Source organism: Enhydra lutris, unplaced genomic scaffold (assembly GCF_002288905.1).
Source record: "Enhydra lutris kenyoni isolate GAN:26980312 unplaced genomic scaffold, ASM228890v2 scaffoldscaffold8, whole genome shotgun sequence".
Classification (NCBI taxonomy): Eukaryota; Metazoa; Chordata; class Mammalia; order Carnivora; family Mustelidae; genus Enhydra; species Enhydra lutris.
Window position 1 is genome coordinate 2,272,401 of NW_019154092.1, and position 12,779 is coordinate 2,285,179.

Genomic DNA, 12,779 nt, shown 5'->3' on the forward strand with positions numbered 1-12,779 from the left:
CAGTGGGTTAAGCCTCTGCCTTCAGTCCAGGTCATGATCTCAGGGTCTTGGAATCGAGCCCCACATAGGGCTCTCTGCTCAGCAGGGAGCCTGCTTCTCCCCTTCTCTCTCTCTGCCTGCCTCTCTGCCTACTTGTGATCTCTGTCAAATAAATAAACAAAATCTTTAAAAAAAAAAAAAAGATCAAGAAAGGGACCCTTGGGTGGCTCAGTCTGTTAAGCATCTGCCTTTGGCTCAGTTCATGATCCCAGAGTCCAGAAATCGAGTCCCGTTATCAGGCTTCCTGCTCAGCCTGCTTCTCCTTCTGCCTGCTCCGCCTGTAGCTCTGTTTGTGCTCTCTGTCCGACAAATAAATAAATAAATAAATAAAATCTAAAAAAACAAAAAAACAAGAAGGTGTATTTAGAGAGGCAGAAGAAATTATGTTAGTGAGCCAGAAGCTTAAAAAAAATAAAAATAAAATAAGTTTCCTGGGGCTTCCTGGATGGTGCAGTTAAGCACCTGCTTAAGATCATCACTCAGGTCATGATCTCAGGGTCCTGGGATGAAACTGCATGGAGCTCAGCAACATGTCTGCTTCTTCCTCTCCCTCTGCCCAAGCCCCCTGCTCATTTCACACTCTCTCTAATAAATAAATAAAATCTTATTTTTTTATTTAAAAAAAGATTTTATTCATTTTAGAGAGAGCAATTAAAAAATCTCATATGGGGCGCCTGGGTGGCTCAGTGGGTTAAAGCCTCTGCCTTCGGCTCGGGTCATGATCTCAGGGTCCTGGGATCGAGCCCCGCATCGGGCTCTCTGCTCAGCGGGGAGCCTGCTTCCTCCTCTCTCTCTGCCTACTTGTGATCTCTGTCTGTCAAATGAATAAATAAAATCTTTAAAAAAAAAATCTCATATGATGTTTAATAATGTCACTTTTTTTTTTAAGATTTTATTTATTTGAGAGACGGGGGTGGGGGGAGGTATCAGGCACTATTCCAAGCATTTTACGTGTATTAGCTTGTTTAATATATGAGCCATGGAATGATTAAGTAACTGGCTCAGGGTAACCCAGGTAGTCAGCTGGGAGCAGGATTTGAATCCAAACAGTCAGTTTCAAATTTTGAGTTGTTCAAATTATACCTCAGAATAATACAACATGACAGTATAGGGGTGGGGGATGAAAATCTACTTATGATGAGTCACAAAAGGCACTAAACCTTGACACTTCTCCTTTAGCTTACGGTAAGATGTATATCACCCACCAACCTAGAATCTAGTATATGTCCAACGTGAGGGATGCAAACGGCCAAAATGAAATTCCGTTGACAAATGAATCTAAGTATAGGTTTGTACTGCCTGCGTCTCCCTTCTTGGACATGCTTTCCTGTCTCTACAGTTCCAGGGGTGGTGCTACCAATAACTGGGCACCAATAGCCTGGTGTTTTTTTCTCAATAGTCAATCATTCAACAAATATTTCAGCATCAGGTCAGGTCCAGACGCTGTGCTAGGCCCAGAAGTGAACAAGACAGACAAGATCCCAGCTCTCTGGTAACTTCATTCTAGTGCGGGGTGCAGGGCGGGGAGACAGGTTACGTGGACCTGGCGGGAACAGGGTCAGCCAGGGGGAATGCGAGAAGATTAACTAGAGAAACAGCAGAATCCGGAGCCTACTAGGTCTTCAGGCCACGCCCGGAGGAGTCTGCATTTTACTTATCACTTAAGAGCTAAAGATAGCCAGATTGCACCAGCCGGTAGACTTCCTAGATCATTTAATCCTTTCGATCCAACCTTCACAAACCACCATTTGTGCTTGTCGAGTCTCCTGGCCACTCTGGGTCCCTTGGCCTACATCAGGCCACCTCGGGTCTAGGTCAACTGGTCCCTATCTGCTGGTCCCCGCAGCCCCCGCGGTCATCTCCTACCAGAGCCCCTTGGACCCAGTCAGGCCTGTCCACCCGTATGTCTCCCCCGGCACGGGTCCCCCTGAGCCCCTCGGCCAGCCAAGTCACCTCAGTGCCACGCCTCAAAGGCCAGAGAGATTTGGCATGCTCTTTATGCTTTGTTCGCTGATCAGGTTTTCGAAATGCCGCTGCCTCTCGACTCCAGCTGTTTTCCTGCCAGAGCGGGGCCAGCCCGCAGCGTCAGCGCCCCCGGCGGCGCACCGCAGCCCAGAAAGGGAGTGGCTGCAGCCACCTCCTCCTCCGCCACCCCCGGCACCCCCGGCACCCCCGGCACCCCCGCCTCCTCCGCCTCCTCCCCTTGCTGCCGGAACGCGGGAGCGGCCGAAAGCGGCGCACGCCCCGACCGTCACCACCGTGCTACTGATTGGCCGCGCCATGTAACGTCACGGGGAGGGCCCGGGCGGCAGCTGGGAGCCAGAGCCCGCGCGTGCGCAAATCGAGAGCGCTGGGCGGAGGGGGAGGTGGCCGGCTGCTTCTCCCGCGTCCGCCATTTTGTTGCTGTGGCTCCTGGGAACGGGCTGGGCAAAAACCGCCCCGGAGGCGCGACGCTCCTGGGAGTCCGGTGCTTCGTGTGACGGCGGGGATCACTGCAGAGACTTGGGGGGCGCGGAGTCGGCGCGTTCCGGGCCAGGAGTGACTGAAAGCACCCCCGGTACGCCAAGCAGCCCGAGAACCCCGGGGCGGCCTCCGCTGCGGCTCGGCTTCTCCCGTCCCGACCTCGGGCTGTGCCCTGCATTCCCCGGGCCGGCTCCCTCTGTGAGGCGGCCCCGGTGCAGGCGGGCGGCGGCGGAGGATGCTGCGGGCCCGGAGCCGAGAGGAAGGTGCTGGCTCGGCCCTGTAATTGCGCCTCGAGGTGTGCCAAAAGGCCCTTCCTTGGCCGCAGAGCCGTCTGTCGGGCAAAGGCGTCCAGAACAGACGAGAGCAGCCGCCGCCCCAAATCGCCGCAGAGCCGCGGTCCGACACCATGTCCTCCGCTAGGTTCGACTCCTCAGACCGCTCTGCCTGGTACATGGGGCCGGTGTCTCGCCAGGAGGCGCAGACCCGGCTCCAGGGGCAGCGCCACGGTATGTTCCTAGTTCGCGATTCCTCCACCTGCCCCGGGGATTATGTGCTGTCCGTGTCCGAGAACTCGCGGGTCTCCCACTACATCATCAACTCGCTGCCCAACCGCCGTTTTAAGATCGGGGACCAGGAGTTTGATCACTTGCCGGCCCTGCTGGAGTTCTACAAGATTCACTACCTGGACACCACCACCCTAATCGAGCCCGCACCCAGGTACGCTAGCGCCCGCGCTTCCCGGGCGCACAGCCGGCTCCGACCGCGGAGGAGGGTAAAGAATGGTTCGCTTGGGATCGAAGAGTAGGGGGTGGGGGTGGGTGATTGAACCCGTTTCACCCCATTCTGAACCAAATGATTTTCCAGAAGGTGCTCTGAACGGAAGAATAGTGTCAGGATCTGGGTCACTGGATGAGGGGATGCGTTTTAAATTTGTTTTAAATTTGTTAAACGGCGGTTGCATAGCTAAAATGCCCGCTTTTTGCCTTTAGTCACGTTATCTATTGGGTATCCTACTAAAGAGTTTTTGTTTTTAAACCTTTTTTTGGACCACAGACTTCTTTGAGAATCTTAAGGTAGCTGTGGCATTTCCCCCTCCCTAAAAATGCACATACACACAACTTTACACACCATTCAAGGTTCTTGGGCTCCCTGCTCCAGTTTAAGAACTCTTGGTCTGCAGCCTTTGGAACAAATAGTCAACAAATGAAAATGCCTGAGTCTTTATAGCTACAAAACCTTTAACGGTGAAATATCAGAACTGCATTTAAAAAAAATTAAATATCAGAACTGTATATTGATACCTTGGTGCCAGGTTTGAATTACACCAGACACCTTTTGTTTTGTTACAGAAGGTGCACCGGCTTCAGCGAGGATATATTTTTGAGTTTTTATTTTGTAGTTTACCCCAAGCTGGACCATTAGTAGGCCAGAAATCCATTTGATTAAATTCTAAGGAGTAATAAAGCTAGAATGTTAATAACAAAGGGAAATTTTTGAGCTACACCTTCTTAATTCTATCCTAGTTTACGACGTTCGTTTTGTACATTTGTAAGTCTAAATGATTTAGTAAAGTTAAGCATCCAGGTCCTCTTTTCCAAGTAAAATGCATTATTTTATTTGATGATTTGCTTTAATTTGTCTTCAGTGTTTTATTACGTTTCTTTTATTTAAATTATGCCAAATTTGAACTGAAGAAATTTCCTGGAATTTTTTTTTAAATGAAAGGTATTTTACTGCCCATTTTGCTTCTTGAACTTATGTTTTTAAAGGATAGGGTGCTCATTTTTGGAATGAGGTGTTTCTGACTTTATAGATTTGCTGAGAAGATAGTCCTCTGAGCTTTAACCATTAAGAGCTATGATAATTAAGGAGCACCCACTAGATGGGTAAGTGTTGCTTCCGTGGAATAAGAGGAAACAAAGCCATGACAGTATAATGACTGTAAGATTAACTGCTGAACTAAATGGACTTTAAAAACTGGGAGAAAGTGAATATAAATCAAATAGTGTATAACAAAGACCTAGGCACCAAGAATCTGATTGGTGAAATCTCCAGGTCCCCAGAGATGCTGGTAATTGGAGTCAACTTTGAGCACAGTATATTCTGATATGAGGGGTTGGAGAAAATATTAGAACCAGCTATGAGATTTTTAATATATTTCAGTGAATTACTTTTCCAACTCATAGAGATTAATTAATAGCATTAATTTCAGGCATTTATTAAGCCGTGCTATGTGCAAGGCATTGTGCTTGCTTTGAGGTGACAGGTATTACAATACTGCTGTTTCAGAATGTGCAAGTAAATGGTTTGATCTCCTTCTAGAGAGAGAAAAAGGAGTATGCTGTGGTGGCTTTCATTACCAACAAAAACAACTCCACATTTTTCATACATGGGCCTTTCCAGATACCAGACATAACTTTTCTGTTTTGGATGCCTGTCCTCCTCCTCGTCCCCACCTTGTTCTTCCTTTAGTGCAGTCCCATTAAGCAACTCATTTAATCCCTGGTAGCTGTTCCTGCCTACCTTCTCACACCTTTGTACGTTTGCTCCAGCTGTTGGTTGGGCTCCTGGCTCTAGGTTGGCTGCTTAACCCACCCCACTCCTCACCTCACCTATTGAAATCTTAACTGCTGGGGCGCCTGGGTAGCTCAGTGGGTTAAGGCCTCTGCCTTCGGCTCAGGTCATGGTCTCAATGTCCTGGGATCAAGCCCCACATCAGGCTCTCTGCTCAGTGGGGAACCTGCTTCCCCCCCTCTCTCTGCCTGCCTCTCTGACTACTTGTAATCTCTATCAAATAAAATCTTAAAAAAAAAAAAAAAAATCTTAACTGCCATTCCAGGCCCCTCAAATAATAGGGCCTTTCCCTGACCCTCCTACTTACACACAGCTGTAATTGTTTCTCCTCCTCCTCACTTTCTGCCCCAGGCATGTTGCTGTAATTTAGGTTTTTATATTCCACTGGTATCTCAGGACAGTGATCACAATTCTGTTTGAATTCGATCCGGACTGAATTTACTTTCTTAATCTTTGGATTTTCTCCCCCAGCCTAAAATTCGAAGATTGGTTTGATTGGTTTTCAGACTTTATAGAAAACTAGAGGTACCCTGTAAAGTCTTGGCCAAATGGAAGTCAGTTTAATGCCTCTTCACACCTCAAACAAGATATTTTAAGTGGTTTAGGCATCAAAACTGAGCTCATTAGGCCAGAGTTTCGTACCCTTTTGCTAAAAGTTCATTTTTAAAATTTTGTTTAGTGAAAAATTATAATTGTTTGACTTCCTTGGAACTTAAGGACTGGTGTTTGTTTTCCAGTCTGATCTTTTTTATTGGAATGTTCCGCAACATTTAGTTTATATTTTTTAAAAAAGATTTTATTTGAGGGGCGCCTGGGTGGCTCAGTTGTTGGGCATTTGCCTTCAGCTTGGGTTGTGATCCCGGGGTCCTGGGGATATTCCTTGGATATTCTATCTCTCTGCCTCTCTCCAACTCCCCTTGCTTGTGTTCCCTTTCTTGCTGTGTCTCTCTCTGAATTTAAAAAATATATATATTTTTTCATTTATTTGAGAGAGACAGAGCCTGCACGGGAGAAGGAACATGAGCTGGGGGAGAGGCAGATGGAGAGGAGGAGGCAGACTCCCAACTAAGCAGGGAGCCCAATGTGGGGCTCTGTCCCCAGACCCTGGGATCATGACCCAAGCCAAACGCAGACACTTAACCAGCTGAGTAGCCCAGGCACCCCTAGTTTTATGTTTTTATTCAAATATTTACAAGAGTTATATCCCAGTGTTGGGGACTGAGAACAATGGATGGCCAACGTACTTTCTCCACAATAGAACTTCCATTTTATTGAAAGAGACAAACTAAAAAGTAGGAAAATAAATGAAATACAACATTAATAAATACTATGAAGGAAATGAGGCTGAGCAGAGAGAATATAATAGGAGGGACCTACTTGACATAGTGTGATCAGGGAAAGCCTGAAGCTATCTAAGGGTAGAGAAGAGGCAAGCCTTGGGACTTGATCCCAGGACCCCGAGATCATGACCTGAACCGAAGGCAGAGGCTCAACCAGTGAGCCACCCAGGTGCCCCAAGGCAATTGGATTTTATTTCAGATGCAGTGGGTGCCATTGAAGGAGTTTGAAGCACAGGAGTGATCTGGAGTTGTCACTGTTATCTGGGTGCAAAAGGATGGTGGCTGATGACGTATTTGTCACAGGTCATATAGACTGATGTAGAGCTGTGACTTGGAGGTCCCTGTTTTGGAGTTGATTGATGTTGCTGATGGGAAGGAATATGGTGAGGGAAGAGAAAGGAAGAAACAAAGATGACTTGGTACATTTGTAACTTTGTGTCCTCTCAGTTTATCTTATTAATTGCTTTTTGTATTTGTCTGTGGTGTTTCTGTGGTTGATTTTAAATTTAACCCCCAAAAAGTGTCATATATCATGTCAGATGGCTTTTGTTGATTGAGTGGCCCTAAAGGATTCTTGGAGAATGTGGTTGTAATTTTTTTTTTTTTTAAAGATTTTAATTTTATTTATGAGAGGGGGAGCTAGTGCCAGGGAGGAGCAGAGGGAGAGGGACAAGCAGACCCTGAGATCATGCATGACCTGAGTCAAAACCAAGAGTTCGGCACTTAACCAGACCAGCCACCCAGGCATCGCAGATGTAGGTGTAATTTTTATATTATAGTTCTGATAGATAAAACCTGTGGTGGTTTTCACCTCCAATTTATTTGACTATAAATATTTTTAAGATCTGTTCAGTAAGTGGGCGCCTGGGTGGCTCAGTGGGTTAAAGCCTCTGCCTTCAGCTCAGGTCATGATCTCAGGGTCCTGGGATCCAGTCCCACATCGGGCTCTCTGCTCAGCTGGGAGTCTGCTTCCTCCTCTCTCTGCCTTCCTCTCTGCCTACTTCTGATCTGTCTCTGTCAAAGAAATAAATAAAATTAAAAAAAAAAAAAGATCTGTTCACTAAGTTACAGTTAATATTCAGGTAGGGACTGCTGGGTGGCTTAGTTGGTTAAGCGTCTGCTTTCTGCTGGGGTCATGATCCCAGGGTTCTGGGATCGAGCCCCGCCTCAGGGAGCCTTTAGGCTCCTCAGCAGGGAGCCTGCTTCTCCCTTTCCCTCTCTGCCTGGTGCTCCCCTGCTTGTTATCTCTTTCTCTCTCTCTCTCTCACTCACTGACAAATAAATAAAATCTTCAAAAAAAAAAAATTCAGGTAAGTGCTGGTGTTTTTTTATTTAATGGAGGTGATTTCCAGTTTAACAACAGAATGTTTCAGAAGGTTCCTAAGTAAATTGTTTAGATATGAAAGCCATTTTCCTGTGTTTTAAAAGCTGTGTTTTGCATAGCTTGCTTTGTTTATATAATTCTCTAGCTTTAGCTTATGTAGCTATATGAAGGCTAGGAGGAAGAGCTGAGAAGTAAAGTTTTTTAACTGAGGCAAGTGGACCCTTAGAGAAAATCTTTGATTTTTGTCAACAGACATTGCACATCTCATGTACTTAGTAACACAGAACTAACATTGAATCAACAATCTCTGTCATATTCTTGAGAAGGTTACTGGTGCAGAGTTTGTTTGTTTGTTTAAGATTTATTTATTTGTCAGAAAGAAAGAGAGTGCAAGCAATGGGAACAGCAGGCAGAGGGAGAAGCAAGCTCCCTTCTGAGCAAGGAGCCCAGTGTGGGACTCAATCCCAGCACCCTGAGGTCATGACTTGAACTGAAGGCAGACACTTAATTGACTGAGCCACCCAGGCATCCCTGGTGCTGAGATTTTTTTTAAAAGGCCATTTCCATGCTGTCTACTATGATAGAATAGTTGGAAAAGGATGCCCAGCTTAACCTGAGTGCCCAGAAGAGGGCCTTCCCACCTGTGAAGCAGAAGCCAAACCCTGCATGGACCAGAAGATGCCCCTGGCCACATGGTCACACCACCCACATCCCCTTTTCTAAATATTTGAGGGAACTCAAATCTGGACTTCTAGAATTAGGAGTGGAGGAGATTACTAGTAATTTTGATTAGCGTAGAATTTGGTACTGTGAATAAACCTTTGATTTTCCTCTTACCAGTAGTTTAAATCATCTGAATTAGATTCAGATAAGATACAAGAACATGGTCATTATGCTGGGAGTGGAAGCTTGCCCAGTTAAGAGTTGTGTTCCCAGGGCATGTAAAGTACTGGTAGCCATTTGATTTGTGACTTTTCTCTTATTTAAGACTCAAATGAAGATAGATATTTTTTTAACCGTAGAAAGAATTTTTTCTTTTGACCTAAAGAGTTGGACTAGATTATTTCTAGGTTTCCTTCAGGCTAAAATATTTTAGTTGTCCCTGATAAGTAAAAGGGGACAATGCTTATTAGTGGGAGTTCAGATTATTTTAGAATCAGAGCTAAGATCATACCAAGTAAGGTGGGGCCATTAGGCATGTGGCAACTGGTCTGGAATGATGACTGAGAGCATGGATGAAAAAGTGGTGAGCTGAAGAGGCTTGGACAGCAAACCAAATGGCATACAGGATTTCTTTGTCTATATAACAGAATTAAACCAGATATAGGGAATTGGGGTGCTGAAGTGTTTTCAGAAGGAGGAAAAAAAAAATAGAAACAGGAACGGGGGGTGGGGGCGCCCGGGTGGCTCAGTGGGTTAAGCCGCTGCCTTCGGCTCAGGTCATGATCTCAGGGTCCTGGGATCGAGCCCCGCATCGGGCTCTGCTCAGCAAGGAGCCTGCTTCCTCCTCTCTCTCTGCCTGCTTGTGATCTCTGTCTGTCAAATAAATAAATAAAATCTTTAAAAAAAAAAAAATAAAATAAAATAAAAGAAACAGGAACGGGAAATCCTTCCCTATGTCTTTGGCATTTTATTTTTATTAGCAGGAATTTCACTGTATTTGAGCCTACTCTAAACCAAAGCCCAGTACTAGTCTCAAGGCATGTAATGGGAGTTATCTTGGGTTTTAGCTCTTGAGAAGCTCAGTATATTGAACAAGTTAAAATAGAATACCTTGGGAGCTTAAAAGCAAGAATGATCAACTGAGGGGTCAGTGAAGGCTTGAAAGAAGAGGTAAGGAGGGGAGAAAAAGATGGTGGGGGCTCAGCTCTGCCTGAGGATTCTCTACCTCTGCCCCCCCAACTTGTGACACTCTCTTTCTCAAGTCTGTATATTTATATTTATATATTTATATGTATACATATTTATATTATAATACAAACTTTATGTATTTATATTATATATTATATAAAATATTTTATATATTTATATTATATACAAGGATAATATAAATATATGTTAATATATATATATTTAAGATTTATTTATTTGAGAGTGAGACAGAGCAAGCAGAGAGAGAGGGAGACAAGCAGACTCCAATGAGCAGGGAGCCTGATGCTGGGCTCAGTCCCAGGGCCGGGAGATCATGCCCTGAGCCAAAATCAAGAGTCTGCACTTAACTAATTGAGCCACCCAGGCACCCCCATAAATAAGTCTTTAAAAAGAATTTTGTTTTGTTTTTCAACTTTTTACTGTGAAATACTTTCATATACACAAGAGAATATGTATATACGTGTATATAATAAGACAATTCACCAATACCCATGTGACCCCTTTATTTATTATTTTTTTAAGATTTTATTTATTTATTTGACAGAGATCACAATAAGAGAGGCAGGCAGAGAGAGAGGAAGGGAAGCAGGCTCCCTGCTGAGCAGAGAGCCCGATGGGGGGCTCGATCCCAAGACCCTGGGATCATGACCTGAGCCGAAAGCAGAAGCTTTAACCCACTGAGCCACCCAGGCACCCCCATGTGACCCCTTTAAAAAACTAGATTACCAGTACTTTTGAAATTCTCTTCTCAGAGGTTGTATTCCTTCTTTTGCATGAGGGAAATTTTAGGCTTAGAAGATATTAACGCTTAGGTTTAAAGACAGTGTTTTATCTGTGCTTCATACATGAAGCTGAGAGTGCTTTTTACCTAAAGGAGAGGAGGTTCATTGACTAGATAGGAAAAGCCAATTTCCAGTTAGTCATCCAGGGACTTCCTACTCAGTACGCTGTGGACTATAGGCATAAGACAGGGAGAAGCCTGGGTCTTAGAGTATTTGAATAGGCTTAGAAAACGCCTTGTATGTAAAATTTATTTTATTTTTTTAAATATTTTATTTATTTATTTGAGAGAGAGAGAGAGAGAGAGCACAAGCAGGGTGAGGGGCAGAGGGAGAAGCAGACTCCTCGCTGAGCAGGGAGCCCAACATGGGGCTCAGTGTCAGGACTCCAGGATAATGACCTGAGCCAAAGGCAGGTGCTTAACTGACTGAGGCACCCAGGCACCCCTCTTTGTATGTAAAATTTAAAGAGGCGTTTATAGGTGCTCTTTTACAGTCTTGAACAAATCAAAATGAGAAACAATGAATTGTTACAGTTTTATGTTACATATTACTTTGGGCTGTGGGACCTAATAGAAAGGGCAAGATAATCTGCCCTGGTATCATCATGGTTTCATGTCTGCAGTGGAATTTATGTGTAATTTGCAGCGAATTTTGATGAATACAGGAGTTTAAGGGTATCAGGTGGAAGACTTTGATATTTATGTCAGGGATGTGTGGCTGGGAGATTGATGTGAAATTTAGGGATATCTGTGCATGTACTAAATCAGGAAATGAGCCTCATTGTCATTATAGCAGTATAATCGTGGAGAAAGTATAAGCTATCCCTCCATCGTTGTCAGATTTGCATACATCTCCTCACCAGGGATGTATGGAAAGTTGAAAAGCATGCTCTGCTCTTTTAACCCAGTAATCTAGACAATGAATCAGCAAACTTTCAATAAGGGGGCAGATAGTAAATATTTTAAGCTTTTAGACCATATAGTCTCTCATAGTTTCTCAACTATTCCCTTAGAACACAAAAGTAGTCCTAGACAATACTGTAAATGAGTGAGTTTGGCTATGGTGTAATAAAACTTTATTTACAAAAGTATACAGTAGGCTGAATGGCCTACAGGCCATAGTTTGCAGACTCGTAGGCCAGACTCGAGTTTTTGTATAGTGTACTGAAGCTAAGAATGGTTCTTAAATTTTTGAAAGGTTGTATTTTAAAGAAAGATGAATATATAACATAAGCCATATGTGTAGTCTGCAAAACCTCAAACACAGACCAATCTTTTAAAAAGTTTGTCAACCTCGAGGGCCTTACCAGCAAAGTTCCTGGTTTGTGCTTATAGGAATGAGCAGTGTGCCCTGTGAGTTGTGGGGAACCTGGGAAAGGGAGCATTTTGAACCTTTGGGCTTCTAGTCTTGTTCTGATTTAGAATCCAGATATATGTAATGCTGTCTTCAACAAAATCTTTCAATTCCAAAGAGGGCTAGTCTTCAGCTTCTAGTGCATTGCCTCTTTGCCTCTTTTCCTGCTCCTTAACAGAACTCATTCCTTCGAGTGCTCCTCGACCCTATCAGCTTTTGTCATGGTACATTCGTTACTCTTTTGCCTGTGTTTTTGTCTTCCAGTCTCTAACTATGCTAAATTGGCAGTCTTTTAAGAGCAAGAACTTGGTTTTAATTCATTGTCTCCCACGTTCTCAGTATGTAGTAATTCTAGTGGATACCTGGGTCGATGAATTTCATTACTGTTAATCCCCACTGAAACTGTACTAGTGTCCTCTTAGTTTGTGTTGCAGAACTAACTGCTTTTGGGGCACCTGGGTGGCTCAGTGGGTTAAACCTCTGCCTTCAGCTCAGGTCATGATCTCAGGGTCCTGGGGTTGAGCCCCGCATTGGGCTCTCTGCTCGGTGGGGAGCCTGCTTCCCCCTCTCTCTCTCCTGGCCTCTCTGTGATCTCTCTCTCTCCCTCTCTGTCAAATAAATAAATAAAATCTTTTAAAAAAACCCAAAACCTAACTGCTTTTAACTTTTTAAGTATAGGAACAATGAAATACCCTTGGATGGGGTCAGAGGTGGAACTGATGGTGCTTTTAGTAAAGTATCTGAGATTTATGTAGTACTACCCAAACTTCTTACAGATTGTCTGTGGCCCTTGAAATAGAGGCAAGGTGTACCTTAAAGAGGGTAGGAGTGGGAACTGATCCGGGTGCTCAGCAACAACCAGGAACTATTGTGCATGTTCACACACAATCTGATGTTAATTCCCATGCACCCAAAAGACACAGGATTTATTCCTAAGGCTGACTAGCTCACTGGTTATGAGTGAATACTCTAGAACCAGACTGCCTGAGTGCAAATCTAATAACCTGTGTTTGCATTGGCTTCCTCATATGT

At 44.4% G+C, this 12,779-nt stretch overlaps 1 protein-coding gene across 2 annotated transcripts in view; it reads left to right on the top strand.

Moving 5' to 3' along the window:
• The first annotated feature begins 2,413 nt into the window (after nucleotides 1-2,413).
• Nucleotides 2,414-12,779, top strand: part of LOC111142678 (CRK like proto-oncogene, adaptor protein) — a 41,777-nt gene continuing 31,411 nt past the window's right edge. The window contains exons 1-2 of one of the 2 annotated variants that reach the window (XM_022495980.1): nucleotides 2,414-3,207; nucleotides 9,423-9,463. In XM_022495980.1, coding sequence (XP_022351688.1) covers nucleotides 2,909-3,207; nucleotides 9,423-9,463 — 340 coding nt within the window. In that variant the 5' untranslated portion in view covers nucleotides 2,414-2,908. Of the gene's footprint in view, nucleotides 3,220-9,422; nucleotides 9,464-12,779 lie in introns of both variants that reach the window. The other variant, XM_022495979.1, reaches the window with a different exon arrangement.